Genomic DNA, 20887 nt, shown 5'->3' with positions numbered 1-20887 from the left:
CTTCATTGAAGAATCAAGCCCACACGGGTTACTATTATTTTTGCTGTTGAAAATACTGCACAAAATCTGCACTTTATTGCCTTGAAGAAAAGCACTTTAATTGTCTGTAAAAGATACTTTAGTTTAAATTGCACAGCTGGATTTTGAAACATCATACTTTTTGCCTTTTATCTTATCGGATATGCTTTACTTTCTTGCAGATTTAGATGGGGGTGCACCGAGCTCGCACATCCTCTTAAATTGTTTCAGTTTACTTTTTCATGTCAATAGTTGAAAAAAATTACATTAAGAATGCAATTTTTCAGACTTATGCCAAATATTTTCTTAGGAAAAACGTATAATTATATTATTCTTATTAGGAAGGGGGCCAGGGGCGGATCTAGGGTAGAAGTTAAAGGGGGTGTATTACTTAAGGGCTAAAATTACCTTTTGAATTTTGTCCCTCCCCCCTCAGAACCAGAATATTTTTGGTTTAAAATGTTGTCAGGGTGTGTGTGTGTGGGGGGGGGGGGGGGTACTCCCCATATAAAGTTTAACAATTTCAGTGTGCAAAACTAAAACACACCTTGGTCATGACCCAAAATATATTTTTTTAGTTCAAGATATTCAAATGAAACTTGGTACTCATGTTGCAACAGAAAATTTGCACATGTACAGCAAGGCTCATATAACTCTGGCTTTCAAATTGTTGAGGCAATTGTCCCTCTGTTGACTGATAACAACAGTTTAGCATTTACTGATAACAATAGTTGAGCATTGACAGATAAATACAGTTGAGCATTTACTGATATCAAAAGTTGAGCGTTTACTGATAACAACAATTGAGCTTTGGCTTATAACAACAGTTGAGCATTGACTGATAACAACAGTTGAGCATTAACTGATAACAACAGTTGAGCATTTACTGATAACAACAGTTGAGCATTTACTGATAACAACAGTTGAGCATTTACTGATAACAACATTTGAGCATTGTCTGATAACAACTGTTGAACATTGGATATAGCAACAGTTGAATGTTGACTGATAACAACAGTTGAGCTTTGGCTGATAATAGAAGTTGAGCATTGGTTGGCTTATAACAACAGTTGGGCATTGACTGACAACAACAGTTGAGCATTGACTGATAACAACAGTTGAATGTTGGCTTATAACAACAGTTAAACATTGGCTTATAACAACAGTTGAGCATTGACTGTTACAACAGTTGAGCATTGACTGATAACAACAGTTGAGCATTGACTGATAACACCAGTTGAACATTGACTGATAACAACAGTTGAGCATTGTCTGATATCAACAGTTGAGCATTTACTGATAACAATAGTTGAACATTGACTGATAACAACAATTGAGCATTGTCTGATAACAACAGTTGAATATTTACTGATAACAATAGTTGAGCATTGACTGATAACACCAGTTGAGCTTTGACTGATAACAATATTTGAGCATTAACTGATGACAACAGCTGAGCATTTACTGATAATAATAGTTGAGCATTAACTGATAACAACAGTTGAGCATTGACTGATAACAACAGTTGGGCATTGACTGACAACAACAGTTGAGCATTGACTGATAACACCAGTTGAGCATTGACTGATAACAATAGTTGAGCATTAACTGATGACAACAGCTGAGCATTTACTGATAATAATAGTTGAGCATTGACTGATAACAACAGTTGAGCATTGACTGATAACAATAGTTGAGCATTGGCTTTTAACAACAGTTGAGCTTTGGCTTATAACAACAGTTAAATGTTGGCTTATAACAACAGCTGTATGTTGGCTTATAACAACTGGTGAGCATTGACTGACAACAACAGTTGAGCATTGACTGATAACAACAGTTGAACGTTGGCTTATAACAACAGTTGAACGTTAGATTATAACAACAGTTGAGCATTTAGTGATGACAACAGTTGAGCATTGGCTGATAACAACAGTTGAGCATTGACTGATAACAACAGTTGAGCATTTACTGATAACAACAGTTGAGCATTAACTGATAACAACAGTTGAACATTTACAGATAACAATAGTTGAGCATTGACTGATAACAACAGTTGAGCATTTACTGATAACAGTAGTTGAGCATTGACTGATAACAACAGTTCAGCATTGGCGTTTAACAACAGTTGAGCTTTGGCTTATAACAACAGTTGAACGTTAGATTATAACAACGGTTGAGCATATAGTGATGACAACAGTTGAGCATTGGCTGATAACAATAGTTGAGCATTGACTGATAACAACAGTTGAGCATTTACTGATAACAATAGTTGAGCATTGACTGATAACAACAGTTGAGCATTGGCTTAATATAACAAGAGTTGAGCATTGACTGATAACAACAGTTGAGCATTTACTGATAACAGTAGTTGAGCATTGACTGATAACAACAGTTCAGCATTGGCGTTTAACAACAGTTGAACTTTGGCTTATAACAACAGTTGAACGTTAGATTATAACAACGGTTCAGCATTTTGTGATGAAAACAGTTGAGCATTGGCTGATAACAACAGTTGAGCATTTACTGATAACAATTGTTGAGCATTGTCTGATAACAACAGTTGAGCATTGTCTGATAACAACAATTGAGCATTTACTGATAACAATAGTTGAGCATTGACTGATAACAACAGTTGAGCATTTACTGATAACAATAAGTGAGCATTTACTGATAACAACAGTTGACCATTTACTGATAACAGTAGTTGAGCATTGACTGATAACAACAGTTCAGCATTGGCGTTTAACAACAGTTGAACTTTGGCTTATAACAACAGTTGAACATTAAATTATAACAACGGTTCAGCATTTAGTGATGACAACAGTTGAGCATTGGCTGATAACAACAGTTGAGCATTGACTGATAACAACAGTTGAGCATTGTCTGATAACAACAGTCGAGCATTTACTGATAACAATAGTTGAGCATTGACTGATAACAGCAGTTGAGCATTGACTGATAACAACAGTTGAACATTGACTGATAACAACAGTTGAGCATTGACTGATAACAACAGTTGAGCATTGACTGATAACAACAGTTGAGGATTGACTGATAACAACAGTTGAGCATTTACTGATAACAACAGTTGAGCATTAACTGATAACAACAGTTGACCATTTACAGATAACAATAGTTGAGAATTGACTGATAACAACAGTTGAGCATTTACTGATAACAGTAGTTGAGCATTGACTGATAACAACAGTTCAGCATTGGCGTTTAACAACAGTTGAGCTTTGGCTTATATCAACAGTTGAACGTTAGATTATAACAACGGTTGAGCATTTAGTGATGACAACAGTTGAGCATTGGCTGATAACAATAGTTGAGCATTGACTGATAACAACAGTTGAGCATTTACTGATAACAATAGTTGAACATTGACTGATAACAACAGATGAGCATTTACTGAAAACAACAGTTGAGCATTTACTAATAACAATAGTTGAGCATTGACTGATAACAACAGTTGAGCATTGGCTTAATATAACAAGAGTTGAGCATTGACTGATAACAACAGTTGAGCATTTACTGATAACAGTAGTTGAGCATTGACTGATAACAACAGTTCAGCATTGGCGTTTAACAACAGTTGAACTTAGGCTTATAACAACAGTTGAACGTTAGATTATAACAACAGTTCAGCATTTTGTGATGAAAACAGTTGAGCATTGGCTGATAATGACAGTTGAGCATTTACTGATAACAATAGTTGAGCATTGTCTGATAACAACAGTTGAGCATTGTCTGATAACAACAATTGAGCATTTACTGATAACAATAGTTGAGCATTGACTGATAACAACAGTTGAGCATTTACTGATAACAATAAGTGAGCATTTACTGATAACAACAGTTGACCATTTACTGATAACAGTAGTTGAGCATTGACTGATAACAACAGTTCAGCATTGGCGTTTAACAACAGTTGAACTTTGGCTTATAACAACAGTTGAACATTAAATTATAGCAACGGTTCAGCATTTAGTGATGACAACAGTTGAGCATTGGCTGATAACAACAGTTGAGCATTGACTGATAACAACAGTTGAGCATTGTCTGATAACAACAGTCGAGCATTTACTGATAACAATAGTTGAGCATTGACTGATAACAGCAGTTGAGCATTGACTGATAACAACAGTTGAACATTGACTGATAACAACAGTTGAGCATTGACTGATAACAACAGTTGAGCATTTACTGATAACAACAGTTGAGCATTCACTGATAACAGTAGTTGAGCATTGACTGATAACAACAGTTCAGCATTGGCGTTTAACAACAGTTGAGCTTTGGCTTATATCAACAGTTGAACGTTAGATTATAACAACGGTTGAGCATTTAGTGATGACAACAGTTGAGCATTGGCTGATAACAATAGTTGAGCATTGACTGATTACAACAGTTGAGCATTTACTGATAACAATAGTTGAACATTGACTGATAACAACAGATGAGCATTTACTAAAAACAACAGTTGAGCATTTACTGATAACAATAGTTGAGCATTGACTGATAACAACAGTTGAGCATTGGCTTAATATAACAAGAGTTGAGCATTGACTGATAACAACAGTTGAGCATTTACTGATAACAACAGTTGAGCATTTACTGATAACAACAGTTGAGCATTAACTGATAACAACAGTTGAACATTTACTGATAACAATAGTTGAGCATTGACTGATAACAACAGTTGAGCATTTACTGATAACAGTAGTTGAGCATTGACTGATAACAACAGTTCAGCATTGGCGTTTAACAACAGTTGAGCTTTGGCTTATATCAACAGTTGAACGTTAGATTATAACAACGGTTGAGCATTTAGTGATGACAACAGTTGAGCATTGGCTGATAACAACAGTTGAGCATTGACTGATAACAACAGTTGAGCATTGTCTGATAACAACAGTCGAGCATTTACTGATAACAATAGTTGAGCATTGACTGATAACAGCAGTTGAGCATTGACTGATAACAACAGTTGAACATTGACTGATAACAACAGTTGAGCATAGACTGATAACAACAGTTGAGCATTTACTGATAACAATAGTTGAGCATTGACTGATAACAACAGTTGAGCATTTACTGATAACAACAGTTGAGCATTTACTGATAACAATAAGTGAGCATTTACTGATAACAACAGTTGAGCATTTACTGATAACAGTAGTTGAGCATTGACTGATAACAACAGTTCAGCATTGGCGTTTAACAACAGTTGAACTTTGGCTTATAACAACAGTTGAACGTTAGATTATAACAACGGTTCAGCATTTAGTGATGACAACAGTTGAGCATTGGCTGATAACAACAGTTGAGCATTGACTGGTAACAACAGTTGAGCATTGTCTGATAACAACAGTCGAGCATTTACTGATAACAATAGTTGAGCATTGACTGATAACAACAGTTGAGCATTGGCTTAATATAACAAGAGTTGAGCATTGACTGATAACAACAGTTGAGCATTTACTGATAACAGTAGTTGAGCATTTACTGATAACAACGGTTGAGCGTGACTTTTATTCTTCAATGCTCTAAATGATAATAAATGTCAACCAGTATCTCAAATTATATAGCAAATTGATGCAGCAGAACTGTATTTTTTGTCTGGTACATGTGGGTATCTTATATTTTCATGAAATATTAAGGTATCTGTTAATGTTAGACAGTACTTTCGACATATAAAACGCTTTTAGACTCATAAACTTATTCTTATAAGAGATCCATCTCGATTTCTAGACTGTTTCTAGAAATGACAAATGTCAAAGTTTGCAGTGGTAATAATTTTCAGAACATTATATAGCTTAACGACTATCTGAAAGTGCCATGTTTCTGTTATGAATTATGCCCTTGGTTTACAAAGAAAAGTCATTCTCATTAAATTTGGCATGTTGTGGCATTTTTATATTGTACTCAACCTGAGTGGCTTATTAAGTTTTCTTTCAGGCAATTGTATTTGGATAACTATAATTTCACATATGGTATTACCCAAAACCCTTACCATGAGACAAGTAAATGTTCGTTTTCTTTTACTGGTATAAGTCAGAGTCTGCTGGATAAGTGGCGACCCTATTCAGGACATCAAACACACCCTGTGGTAACACAATTAAACTATATATATCTGGGCCTTAATAACAAACAGATCCTTTAAATAATAGTAATACAGCAATAAGATTCTTTTTAGCGCATATTTTTCAAAGAAGAAGCCAAGTCAATGTGTTACTGTCATCATGATGGAGTTGTTGACTTTGGCGTTGTTGTGAACATTTAACTTTCATGAAAAAAGTCCTGACTTAAAAAATGGTTCAATATATTTATATATATTTGTCATTCCCCTAATGTCCTATGTGTAGATTAAACTTGACGTTTATATTATATAACACGCAAGGTATTATGACGTCATTCTTTATTTCAATATTGTGCAACATTCATTGATGAAAACTTCCTCCTGCCTGATTTTAGTTGCGATTATAAACTCCAACATGGTGTTTTTTTTATTGTAAAACACTTGAAGTGTAAAATTTACAGAATGGGTAATAAACAAAAGATTCATATTGAGTTAATAAAGTTTAGTGTTAGTGTACCTGTAACATACTTTCATTAATGACTGTTAAATTTAGTGCATATATTTTATGATGTACTTTTATGATGTACTTTTATTCTGTTGCCAGAGTTTTATGCCAAGTATAAAAATATAGTTAAAAAAATCTTTAAACTTAAAATTTTATTGATAAAAAGATTCATACATTACTGTTTTCCAATTTTATTTGTAAATTATGACACTTGATGTGTTGATGCATAACCAATTATCAACCAGTTTGTCATTCATTAATTTTTTATGCTTCTACAGCAAAAACTGGATTGAGTTGATTATTGTTGTTTTATGTGGCTATATGAAACTTTTCAAATTTTGCTTTCAAGTCGGCCATTTTCCACATGAATAAGAGTCAGAATAGAATAGTACAAATATATATTGTATATGTTTAGCCCCCTACCAAGATAAAAACTAAAGTGCCAAAGCTAGACGAGGATGATCTCAGTTAGGGTCGTTCGAGTTTTCTACATGCTTTTGTCAGTAATTAAATCCAAGGCCCTCCCTTTACATACATTCAACCTTAAAATTATCTACATGAAAATGTCCATTCCATAGAGGCACACCTAGCCATTATCTACATGAAAATGTCCATTCCATAGAGGCACACCTAGCCATTTTCTACATGAAAATGTCCATTCCATAGAGGCACACCTAGCCATTATCTACATGAAAATGTCCATTCCATAGAGGCACACCTAGCCATTATCTGCATGAAAATGTCCATTCCATAGAGGCACACCTAGCCATTATCTTCATGAAAATGTCCATTCCATAGAGGCACACCTAGCCATTATCTACATGAAAATGTCCATTCCATAGAGGCACACCTAGCCATTATCTACATGAAAATGTCCATTCCATAGAGGCACACCTAGCCATTATCTACATGAAAATGTCCATTCCATAGAGGCACACCTAGCCATTATCTACATGAAAATGTCCATTCCATAGAGGCACACCTAGCCATTATCTACATGAAAATGTCCATTCCATAGAGGCACACCTAGCCATTATCTACATGAAAATGTCCATTCCATAGAGGCACACCTAGCCATTATCTACATGGAAATGTTCATTCCATAGAGGCACACCTAGCCATTATCTACATGAAAATGTCCATTCCATAGAGGCACACTTAGCCATTATCTACATGAAAATGTCCATTCCTTAGAGGTGGACCTAGCCATTATTTCCACGACTTTGTTCATTCCATAGATGCAAACTGTGCCATTATTTCCATAAATTTAATTGTCTATTCCATAGATGCAAGCCATGCATGCCATTATTTTCTTGAAATTGTCTTACCTAGATGCAAACCAAGCTATTATTTCCATATATTTGTTCATTCCATAGATGCAAACTGTGCCATTATTTCAATGAAATTGTCCGTTCCATATATGCAAACTTTGCCATTTTTTCAATGAAATTGTCTGTTACATACATGCAAGCTGTGCCATTATTTCAATGAAATTGTCCGTTCCATTGATGCAAGCTTGGTCATTATTTCAATGAGATTGATCGTATCATAGATGCAAGCTGTGCCATTATTTCAATGAAATTGTCCGTTCCATAGATGCAAGCTGTGCCATTATTTCAATGAAATTGTCCGTTCCATAGATGCAAGCTGTGCCATTATTTCAATGAAATTGTTCGCTCCATACATGCAAACTGTGCCATTATTTCAATGAAATTGTCCCTTCCATACATGCAAGTTGTGCCATAATTTCCATGAATTTGTCCCTTCCATAGATGCAAGCTGTGTCATTATTTCCATTAAATTGTCCCTTCCATAGATGCAAGCTGTGTCATTATTTTCATTAAATTGTCCCTTCCATAGATGCAAGCCATGTCATTATTTCCATTAAATTGTCCCTTCAATAGATGCAAGCCGTGTCATTATTTTCATTTTATTGTCCCTTCCATAGATGCAAGCCATGTCATTGTTTCCATTAAATTGTCCCTTCCATAGATGCAAGCCATGTCATTATTTCCATGAAATTGTACCTTCCATTGATGCAAGCTGTGTCATTATTTCCATTAAATTGTCCCTTCCATAGATGCAAGCCATGTCATTTTTTCCATTAAATTGTCCCTTCCATAGATGCAAGCCGTGTCATTATTTCCATTTAATTGCCCCTTCCATAGATACAAGCTGTGCCATTATTTCCATGAAATTGTCCCTTCCATAGATGCAAACTATGCCTTTAAATTTCCTTGAATTTTTTCATTCCAAAGATGCATACCGTGCCATTATTTCCATGAAATTGTCCCTTTCATAGATGCAAGCTGTGTCATTCTCTAAATGAAATTGTCCATTCCGTAGATGCAAATCGTCCCATTATTTCTATGAAATTGTCTATTTCATAGATGCAAACTGTGCCATTATTTCCATGAAATTGTCCCTTCCATAGATGCAAAATGTGCCATTGTTTCAATGAAATTGTCTTTTCCATAGATGCAAGCCATGCCATTTATTCCTTGAATTTATTCATTCCATAGATGCACACATGAGTGCCACTATTTGCCTGAAAATATGTTCAACATTGTGCAACACGCTATAACTGTCCTATTTAAAGAGCAGGATAAGTAATTTAGAAACATTTTAATGCCAATAGTGAGAAGTGTGCATCCAAATTGTAACGTTAATATGAAGTCTTCTTTAATATGAACTTAATGGAGGTTGGGTACTTATACCTTTTTCCCCTTCCAAATATGTAATTGTCTTTAAATAGAAGTGATAAAATACCATTAGTCGTGGAACAAGTTATTTCACCATTATATTGATCATGCTCATGGCACTGTAGTACAATATGTTACTTAATTGAGAGCGTGTGGGTAATGGATTTTGTCAACCTTAATGACCGCCAAGAAATGTACATGCAAACAGACGCACATATGCGCGCAGGATGCCTTCGTGAAGAGCTTACCTGAGACTCGCAGTGATAACCTGACAAATGCAAAAAAGGAATAATTGAAGTGTAATTTTCATGTTTTTCTTGAATGTCATGAAAATTATACCGCCAGTTCCCCAATAAAATTGTCATTTATATACCACTACATTCCAGTGGTAATCAGAAATACACTGGTTTTCCAATAATACCAGTGGAATACAACTGAATTTCAGTGGAAAACATAATTACACTGGTATTCCACTTAGGTAAGCAATAATCAGTAGTGGTAAATAATGCCACTGGTCAAATTTATTTCAGTTGTTTACCTGACTGGATTTCCAGTGGACATCGTGATGATAGAGACTGCCAGTTGCTGATTGTTTAGTCTATGCTTGTTATCATGAAATACTTCACTCAGGACAAAGGAATTTTCCTCCAGTTTGTGCCATAAAAGAATCTTTTTTAAAAAATATCTCTGTGAACACATGTCAAATGCATACAGCAGTAAAATGTATGTACAAGCAATTTGAAGAGACAGTTTTAAGAAATTTAAGACATATGAAATATAAAAAAACCCACAAAAAAACGCTTGCTCTGGACTGAATGATTGATGATGAATTTTATATATACCGTAAATGACTGGGTATTAGACACACTTTTTTCCCTCAGATTTCGATGTAAAAAATTGTGTGCATCTAATAACCAGTAACAAGCTTTTGAACTTTTTTTCTGAGGTCAGGCCGAGAGTTTGTTTAGATTTATGTAGAAAGGGATGTTACTTATGTCATATCGATCGAGTATATACAGGTTAAAACGGCAGTTGAGATCGGGATACGGTATATCGTAAGCCCTTTATATTTAAAAAGAAATATTGTACGATTAAAATTATTTAATATTATTTTGAATAAAACAATAATTAAACATGCATATAAAAAAGCAAAGTTGGGCACTGTCAAAATATTTTTTGTCAGTTGTACGATAAGGTGTGAAAAATTCGCACTGCCTTTAGACCTGTTTAACATACCAATACTACAAACGGATGCAATAATGGTCTTGTTTTTTCGCACTATTCTATGTTCTTTATTCTTTTCTGTAGGTGTTGACACTTTGAGAACAAGCCTGTACAATATAAGGTTTTTGCATAACTTCACTTCATTCTCAACATGTTATCGTTTACGATATACTGTCAGAAAGAAGTCTTACAAAAAGTCATAAAAGGTACTTTTTAGGGCCATCCAGAAACAAATTGACACACTAAGTACTTTTCGGTGCCTATCCTAACATAAAACGAATAAAAATGAAACATATTTTGCATAATCATTGTATGGTTTTAAAGATAATCAGCGCCATTTTCACGAAAAAATTGTTTTTGTCACTGTCAACAAACATGATGGCCAAGATTGGCAGATGATTTTGACATTTTTTTTATGCGTCATTTAACCCAAAACATAGATTAGAGTTTTTTCTCAGATTTTTCACAGATTTTTTTGCCTGCGACTAGTACCCCTATCGTCTTATACCCAGTCATTTACGGTAGGATTTTTTTATGTACATAAAACATCTACTGGTGCATAGTTGTTATTCACATCTTGATGTATTTGGTAAAAGCGCATGCCCTATTAGATGCGTTGGGGTCTTTACTTCGGCCTCTGTTTTCTGATTCTGCGACATGAACAATAATTACTTTAACTCTTAATTCCAAAATATATATTTTGTTACGATGAAAAGCATTCCATTAGAAGCCATTTTCGAGCACCTGCATGCTCAGAATGATGATGTCATGCATATTATATATGGTAAAACCATACCTTTTTGAATACAATGACAGGTGGAATAAAAGTCGTGTGATTCTGTCATATGGTTGTCATTGCTCAATGGGGAAAAAAATTGGTTGATATTTAGTGCACAGGGTTTTCAAATGGACACTTGTCCGGGGCGTTAAGTAGGACTTTTACAGGCTTAAAGTAGGACATTGATTATAAAAAAGTATATGAAGTTTAAGAAATGTTGAATTATGTTTTCATTGTGAAATGTTGTACAAGTTTAGATTAGTTAACTTGAAGAAAATAAATATACTTGAATGATGATTACATAATGATCATATAACACCAGGTAATTAATCAATCTTTATGGTGGGACAATTTCATTGTAAGATGAAGTTATTTGTGAATGTTTTTTATGCTCCTATTTTGGGGGAGGGGCATATAGATTTGGCCTTGTCCGTCCGTCTTTTCATGCGTCCGTGCGTGATTCCGTCTGTAAGTATTAATGCAAGCTTGTGTCATTCAAAACTCCAAAGCTACTTCACCTAGACTCTTAAAATATATGGGGATTGTTGTTGAGAAGAAGTTGTGCAACTGCATGGGCACTCCTTAGCGGATTCAGACTTCCATTGCCACAGTCCTGCTGTCTTTATGAACCAACACCTTTTATGGTATCTTATGAGCTTCAGCATCGGGCACTGTTTGCAGCTGCCCAAAGTAAAGGGATGAATTAAGAGTTATGGCCCTTTAACTACTAAAAAATTTTTTTTTTGAACAATAAATTTGTTTGGAAATTAAGGAGTGACCAAATCAATTTTTCTGGATAGACTTTCATTTTGGTTGGAAATAATTTTGAACAGGTGTGACCATTTCCTGTGTCATGTGAAGCAAGAGGGGTTGGAGGGGGTCATCTGTGTGCAAGGGACTCAATTCTAGTTATGCCCCCCTTCGAAGAAGAGGGGTATATTGCTTTGCACAGGCATGTCAGTATGTCGGTCGGTCGGTCGGTCGGTCCGTCGGTAGACCAAAACTTGTCCGAGTGATAACTCAACAATTTCTGGACGTATGGTCATCAAACTTGACATGAAGGTTGGGCCTGACCAGTAGATGACCCCTATTGATTTTAGGGCTCATCGGGTCAAAGGTCAAGGTCACAGTGACCTTTAATGGTAAAATAATTTTAAAGCTTGTCCGAGTGATAACTCAACAATGCCTAGACCTATGGTCATCAAACTTGATATGGAAGTTGGGCCTGACCATTAGATGACCCCTATTGTTTTTGGGGGTCATCGGGCCAAAGGTCAAGGTCACAGTGACCTTGAATGGTAAAAGGATGTCCGAGTGATAACTCGACAATGCCTGCACCCTTGGCCCTCATTCTTGACTTGGAGGTTGGGCCTGACCAGTAGATGAACCCTATCGTTTTTGGGGGTCATCGGGCCAAAGGTCAAGGTCACAGTGACCTTGAATGGTAAAAGGTTGTCCATGTGATAACTCGACAATGCCTACACCCATGGCCCTCAAACTTGACTTGGAGGTTGGGCCTGACCAGTAGATGACCCCTATTGTTTTTGGGGGTCATCGGGCCAAAGGTCAAGGTCACAGTGACCTTGAATGGTAAAAGGTTGTCCGTGTCATTACTCAACAATGCCTGCACCTATGGCCCTCAAACTTGACTTGAAGGTTGGGCCTGACCAGTAGATGACCCCTATTGTTTTGGGGGGTCATCGGGCCAAAGGTCAAGGTCACAGTGACCTTGAATGGTAAAAGGTTGTACGTGTCATTACTCGACAATGCCTGCTCCTATGGCCCTCAAACTTGACTTGGAGGTTGGGCCTGACCAGTAGATGGCCCCTATTGATTTTAGGGGTCATTGGGCCAAAGGTCAAGGTAACAGTGACTTTGAACGATAAAAGGTTGCCCGAGTGGTAACTCAACAATGCTTGCGCCCATGGCCCTCAAACTTGACTTGGAGGTTGGGCCTGACCAGTAGATGACCCCTATTGATTTAAGGGGTCAGAGGTCAAGGTCACAGTGATCTTGAAAGCAAACTCGACAATTCCTAGACCTATGGTCATCAAACTTGACATGAAGGTTGGGCCTGACCAGGAGATGACCCTTATTGATTTTAGGAGTCATTGGGTCAATAGGTCAGGTTCACAGTGACCTTGAATGCGAAAATGTTTCAAGTGATAAGTGGACAATGCCTGCACCCATGGCCCTCAAACTTGACTTGGAGTTGTGTCTGACCTGTAGATGACCCCTTATGATTTAAGGGGTCATTGGATCAAAGGTCAAGGTTACAGTGACCTTGAAAGAAAAATGCTTGTCTGTGTGATAACTTGTCAATGCCTGCACCCATGGCCCTCAAACTTAACATTTAGATTTTTGGTGACCAGCTGATGACTACTATGGATTTTGAGGTCATAGAGTCAAAGGTCATGGTCATAACACACTCTATCCTCAAACTTTGAATGGTCATAATCTTAAAACTGCCTCAACGGCATACAATGTTAGCGACAAATCATTTCGGTCCATGCATATTTCATTCAATTGTCCATATAATCCTGACAACATGGCGCTCAGGGGGGGGGGGGGGGGGGGGGCATAATGTTTGACAAACATCTCTTGTTTAAAATGATTTTGATGTGATCCTTTGTCAAAATTTAACCTTACGGACTTTGTTCACTTATTCCCTTCTAGACTAAGTCTGTAATAATTGATTCTGTTTATGTACCAAATGACTGGCGTATATAAATACTTTGCCTTGCGACACTGTTAGTAAATCTCATTTTAGTTTCAGTTTTGTTTGGATTTTAGATTTATGATGGAATCAAAAGGTTTAAGCCTAAAAAATCTCCATTTAAAACTTGATTTAAGATCACTTTTATAACAAAACTGTTTTAAAGTATATTATTACCTTAATCGGGATCATTTCAAACTATGATGAGCTTGATAATTTCTTGGAATTTAATTAACAACAGAATTGAAAGAAATTTCCTGTTAAATATGAATTTTTATTTAAACTTGAATTATCCAATTTCAGATTTATTGATAAAAACTACATCACCAGGGAGACTAGAAAACTGTGCTGAAATATATATAGAGCCATATATTACAATTCAAACATAATTTTTTGACCTTGTAAAAATTGGAAACATCAAAGTTTTAAAGCAAAATCAACAAGTTGTTAATGTCTTTGTTGTTTACTTTCAAATCCTGACTTCTCTGGAATTGTAATGGATACACTTGTGATCTCCTGTATTTCTAACAAGATTTAATGGAGACAAATGTTTTAGCTATAATTAATTGTTTAATTATATTTAGATATGTGAGCACATCATCAAATATTTCAATGTTTAATATTTGAGAACCATGTCCTTAATTATGCATTGGTGTTAGCTAAATTTAACAAAGTTCTGAACAATTTGCCCAATATGATCAAAATGATGATATAGTTGCTGAAAAATTGTTGTGTTCCGGCATATGTATACTATACTGTGTACTATACATAATAGTTATATTTGCATGCGCCAGAATGTTCTTATGGTGTGTGTAAGCAACAAAGTGTACTTGAAATGCTAACAGATCTCAAAATATGCAAAAGTCCGATTTGAGAGAAAAGCTCCTGGCACCCCAGTTCACACATTATTGAAATGAAATCGTAGCCAACCTGCAGTAAATGTGTTCTGAAAAATATGCGGTACCAATATTCTCCAATTTTCAAAATATGTCCATTGAATACAGTACAAATCATACTTGCATAAGTGGAAGTAATCACATAGCAAAATTAACTGCACCACTGAAGTGTTGACAGCTCATTTTCTTAGCATCACTGATAAGGCAGATGGAGCTGGCATTTAGTAGTCGTTATATAAATACCTAGGTCAGCTTTGCCATCTCATATCTCAGGTGTTGTTATGTGCATTGACCTCAACTGACTGCAAAATCGGATATATGTCTTAACATATATGTCACTCACCTCATTCAGTATTTCACAAAGGAAACTGCCTTCAGGTGGGTTATCTGTTCACACAATGATTTGGCATTATTTCTGAGTTACCCTGCCAGAAGATTTAGTTTTGTGTCAAGATGTATGTTCCATTGCTATATAAATGACCTTAACTGTAGTATTATCAGTGTAGAAACTTGACCTTGGCAAAATGATGTTGGCATTAGAGACAGAATTAACTTGAAGGTAAAATTGTTAAGGTAATGTATCACAATGGTGTGTTGTTGTTCTTGGCATTTATATTGGTTATACCATCTGTAGTCCGTTTCCTGCTCATCAAATGCAGCGTTTCCGTTTCCGAAACAAATGAAATAAATATCCTGTTATATACAATGCATTTAATGTCATCAAGTCAAGGCATATTGTGCCATCATCGTAAATAAGGCATGACATTTGTAGCCATCAGTGTGAAGCATGACATTTGTTGCCATAATTGCAAGGCTTGACATTTGGTGCCATCAGTGCAAGGCGTGCCATTTGGTGACATCAGCAGTGCAAGGCATGACATTGGTGCCATCAGTGCAAGGCATGACTTTTTGTGCCATCAGTGCAAGGCTTGACATTTGGTGCCATCAGTGCAAGGCGTGCCATTTGGTGACATCAGCACTGCAAGGCATGACATTTAGTGCCATCAGTGCAAGACATAATATTTGGTGCCATCAGTACAAGGCATGACATTTGGTGCCATCAGTGCAAGACATGACATTTGGTGCCATCAGTACAAGGCATGACATTTGGTGCCATCAGTGCAAGAGATGACATTTGGTGCCATCAGTGCAAGACATAACATTTGGTGCCATCAGTACAAGGCATGACATTTGGTGACATAATTTCAAGGCATGACATTTGGTGACATCAGTGCAAGGCGTGCCATTTGGTGACATCAGTGTAAGGCATGACATTTGATGCCATCAGTGCAAGGCGTGCCATTTGGTGACATCAGTGCAAGACATGACATTTTGTGACATCACTGCAAGGCATGACATTTGGTGCCATCAGTACAAGGCATGACATTTGGTGCCATCAGTGCAAGACATAACATTTGGTGCCATCAGTGCAAGGTGTGGCATTTGGTGACATCAGTGCAAGGCATGACAATTGGTGCCATCTGTGTAAGGCATGACAATTGGTGCCATCAGTGCAAGGCATGACATTTGGTGCCATCAGTGCAAGGTGTGGCATTTGGTGCCATCAGTGCAAGGCATGACAATTGGTGCCATCAGTGCAAAGCATGACATTTGGTGCCATCAGAGCAAGATGGGACATTTGGTGCCATCAGTGCAAGGTGTGGCATTTGGTGACATCAGTGCAAGGCATGACAATTGGTGCCATCTGTGTAAGGCATGACAATTGGTGCCATCAGTGCAAGGCATGACATTTGGTGCCATCAGTGCAAGGTGTGGCATTTGGTGCCATCAGTGCAAGGCATGACAATTGGTGCCATCAGTGCAAAGCATGACATTTGGTGCCATCAGAGCAAGATGGGACATTTGGTGCCATCAGTTCAAGGCATGACATTTGGTGCCATCAGTACAAGGCATAACATTTGGTGCCATCAGAGCAAGATGGGACATTTGGTGCCATCAGTTCAAGGCATGACATTTGGTGCCATCAGTACAAGGCATGACATTTGGTGCCATCAGAGCAAGATGGGACATTTGGTGCCATCAGTTCAAGGCATGACATTTGGTGCCATCAGTACAAGGCATAACATTTGGTGCCATCAGAGCAAGATGGGACATTTGGTGCCATCAGTTCAAGGCATGACATTTGGTGCCATCAGTACAAGGCATGACATTTGGTGCCATCAGTGCAAGGTGTGGCATTTGGTGCCATCAGTGCAAGGCATGACATTTGCTGACTTGGTCCATCAATGATAAATTTAAATTAAAATATCACGTTTCTTCAGTTTATTGGAACATATTTAATTAGTTTGATGTCTAATAAGAAATAAATATTTTGTGACTGTGGTGTTGATATTTATTTTGATTAAAGATGGGGATTCTTTTCACAATTCTTGTCAGATGATGGTAATGTTTCTGAGAGATAGGTTCAATATACCTTTAACATTTAAAAGCCAAATATCTCTGTTCAGGTACAAGTCATTAGAACAGTGCATTAGCACCCATCACAGCTTCCAATATTAGTGGCCCTCCTAGTTGATTTATCAAGATTATCTTTTTATTTATCAATGTACACAGCTTCTTGCCAATGACTTTCAAACAAGTTAATCTAGGATTAGATGCTTTATCAGGGCCTCATGAAGGGACACCGTTGTAGTAATGATCATGGAACTTTAATGGCACGAACACCCTGTATACACTGAAAAAATAAAATGTCTCAGGGATTTTTTGTCTTTTAGTAAACTTAAATTATGTTTGTAAACTCTGTAATTTGTCCTATTTCTATGCTGATGCATGCATTTATAATTCTTTAACTCTGAAAGGTTCATTAATATCTACCCAATACAATTAATAGGAATTATAGGGCTTAAGATAAAATATATATTAATGACTAGAAGGCTGAGCCAGCATTGAGCCTCAGATAAATTCTGGTTATGCAGCAAAGATTATACTTATGTTAACTTGACATGATGGTAATAAATATGCTATCTGCTTTGTGGTGTATTAAACAGGCTAGTTCATTTGCTAACAGTTTGCCAATCCTGTTTTATAAGCTTGAACAAGCTTTTGACTGATCATCACAAAACTTTTTGTTGTCCGTGCTGTAACTAGAGGAACTTTTGTCTGATCATCCAAACTTAAACAGCATGTTTATGGGAGCAATTTCACTTCAGCTACTTCAGAGTTAATGCCCTTGAATTGCTTAAAATACATAATCTAGCTAATGGACAGTATATGTGTACATGCAAAATATCTCAGCCAAATTTGATGACCTGCCCCATGTCACTCATGACTTTTCAGAGTTATGGCCCCTGAATTGCTGAATAATAAAAACAAACATTCTTGATATTGACAGGCTTATAACAAGTTGACACAGTTTGCTGACGGTTTATTTTGCTGTTTCACTTGTCATTTAACTTCAAGGAATACAGTTGTCAACCCTTTATGATCGATTATCCTGAAAACCAGCCTGGTAACATAATATTGTTAATTTGATAATCTGTATTCGATTAAGCGCTTTTGGGATATTTTCAATTATATTTTACCAACAGTTTTGTAGATCCTGTCATTAACAAAATCATGTTAAAATAATTGAATACTGATTGTTTAATTCCCAGTTATCAATGCTGATCTTAAACCTTCATTTTAAACTTGGATAAACTGGCAAAAATTGAAAATTGTTTAATTTCTTGTATTATTTTATAGTAACCAAAAATACAACTCTCACCTGTAACATGTAATGGAGGTTAGGGAATCAAAACACCTAACGAAGGTTGGGGAATCATAACACCTAATGAAGGTTAGGGAATCATAACACCTAATGAAGGTTAGGGAATCATAACACCTGACGAAGGTTAGGGAATCATAACACCTAATGAAGGTTAGGGAATCATAACACCTGACGAAGTTTAGGGAATTGTAACACCTAATGAAGGTTAGAGAATCATAAAACCTGACAAAGGTTAGGGAATCATAACACCTAATGAAGGTTAGGGAATCATAACACCAAACAAATAATAGGGAATCATTACACCTAATGAAGGTTAGGGAATCATAACACCTAATGATGGTTAGGGATTCATGACACGAAACAAAGGATAGGGAATCATAACACCTAATGAAGGTTAGGGAATGATAACACCTGATGAAGGTTAGGGAATCATAACACCTGACGAAGGTTAGGGAATCATAACACCTGACGAAGGTTAGGGAATCATAACACCTAATGAAGGTTAGGGAACGATAACACCTGATGAAGGTTAGGGAATCATAACACCTAATGAAGGTTAGAGAATCATAACACCTAATGAAGGTTAGGGAATCATAACACCTGACGAAGGTTAGGGAATCATAACACCTAATGAAGGTTAGGGATTCATGACACGAAACAAAGGATAGGGAATCATAACACCTAATGAAGGTTAGGGAATCATAACACCTGACGAAGGTTGGGGAATCATAACACCTAATGAAGGTTAGGGAAAGATAACACCTAATGAAGGTTAGAGAATCATAACACCTAATGAAGGTTAGGGAATCATAACACCTGACGAAGGTTAGGGAATCATAACACCTAATGAAGGTTAGGGAATCATAACACCAAACAAATAATAGGGAATCATAACACCTAATGAAGGTTAGGGAATGATAACACCTGATGAAGGTTAGGGAATCATAACACCAAACAAATAATAGGGAATCATAACACCTAATGAAGGTTAGGGAATGATAACACCTGATGAAGGTTAGGGAATCATAACACCTGACAAAGTTTAGGGAATCATAACACCTAATGAAGATTGAGGGATCATAACACCTAATGAAGATTGAGGGATCATAACACCTAATGAAGCTTCAAGGGGAATTATAGTAACAAGGTTAGGAAATCTTAACAGCTCAGGAAGGTTAAGGAATCATTAGGTTAGAAAATCAAAGTCAGATAAAAGGCCATTCTTGAGCACATGAACAGCTTATATTTATTGTTTCCTCTTAGACTTTTACAATTTGATTGATTGTAAGTCTTTAATATTGCATTTAACTGCTGTATCTACAAAAATGATGCATTTCTTCCTGAATAATGCATTATCATTGAAAGCTTTCTGAGATTTGTAAGTGAAAGTTGGGTGTTTTTGTGTGTCTGATATTCTTTAAGTAAACACCTACAAATCATCTTAATAGGCGATATTCGCCCTTCATTTTTTTCTGGAGAAATGAAATTATTGTAGATTGCCTTAACTTAACGGGGATTTTTTTTTCCGTTTGTTTGGTTAGTGTAATCATGTTAGTCCATTTGCTTCTCATCAAGTCATCCAATGTTTGATTCTGGCCCTAAAGGCCTGTGTGGGATTGTTGAATGTCACCAAGCCTGACAATTGTTTTGGTCGGGTACTCTGTTTTCCTCCACATTATTAAAACCTGTGGATGACACCATGTCATATACTCCAGGGTAATATCATGACAATGAGCTGTAAAAATTGATTTCCAATTACTTTACTGATCTGAATAGATAAATTTAAAAATGTGTGCATGGTTAATGTAATTATAATGCTATGATGCAATGAATTGCTTCTGTATGTATATGTAGGTTTTATATATATTGTATGTAGGATTTCTGTCGCAGTGGTTCCATGAAGGAGTTGCAAATTCTAGCAGAATTAAAAATCTCGTGAAATTCAACCATTCTACCATATGCAAATGATGCTGTTAGCATTTCATTAAGGGTTAAGTGTTTCTGAGAAGTCTCTCATTTTTCAATCAAACAGGTATTATTTTATTGCATGTTTGTAAGCCATTTTTGTCTAATGCAGTCAACTGATGAACTAGCTATTATGAATGCATTTGAAAGGCTAGAAGAAAATGGATTTCTTCTGGGCGCCGACTATATTTGATATTACTTTAGAAAATATTCCAACTTAGGGACTAGTTCATAAATTGCAGAACATTATGCTTTCAATAGTTTCCACGTTGCA

At 36.4% G+C, this 20887-nt stretch overlaps 1 protein-coding gene and 1 pseudogene across 1 annotated transcript; both read left to right on the top strand.

The window, feature by feature from the left end:
* LOC128229895 (zinc finger CCCH domain-containing protein 10-like) overlaps positions 1-20887 on the top strand; it is a 181524-nt pseudogene that overhangs the window by 21989 nt on the left and 138648 nt on the right.
* LOC128227751 (uncharacterized) lies at positions 16638-17171 on the top strand. Its single transcript, XM_052938563.1, has one exon. It carries the CDS (start codon positions 16638-16640, stop codon positions 17169-17171), a length of 534 nt encoding a protein of 177 aa, XP_052794523.1.

Source organism: Mya arenaria, chromosome 1 (assembly GCF_026914265.1).
Source record: "Mya arenaria isolate MELC-2E11 chromosome 1, ASM2691426v1".
Lineage (NCBI taxonomy): Eukaryota > Metazoa > Mollusca > Bivalvia > Myida > Myidae > Mya > Mya arenaria.
The sequence above is the reverse complement of the archived record's forward strand: the minus strand, read 5'-3'. Positions and strand labels throughout refer to the sequence as shown.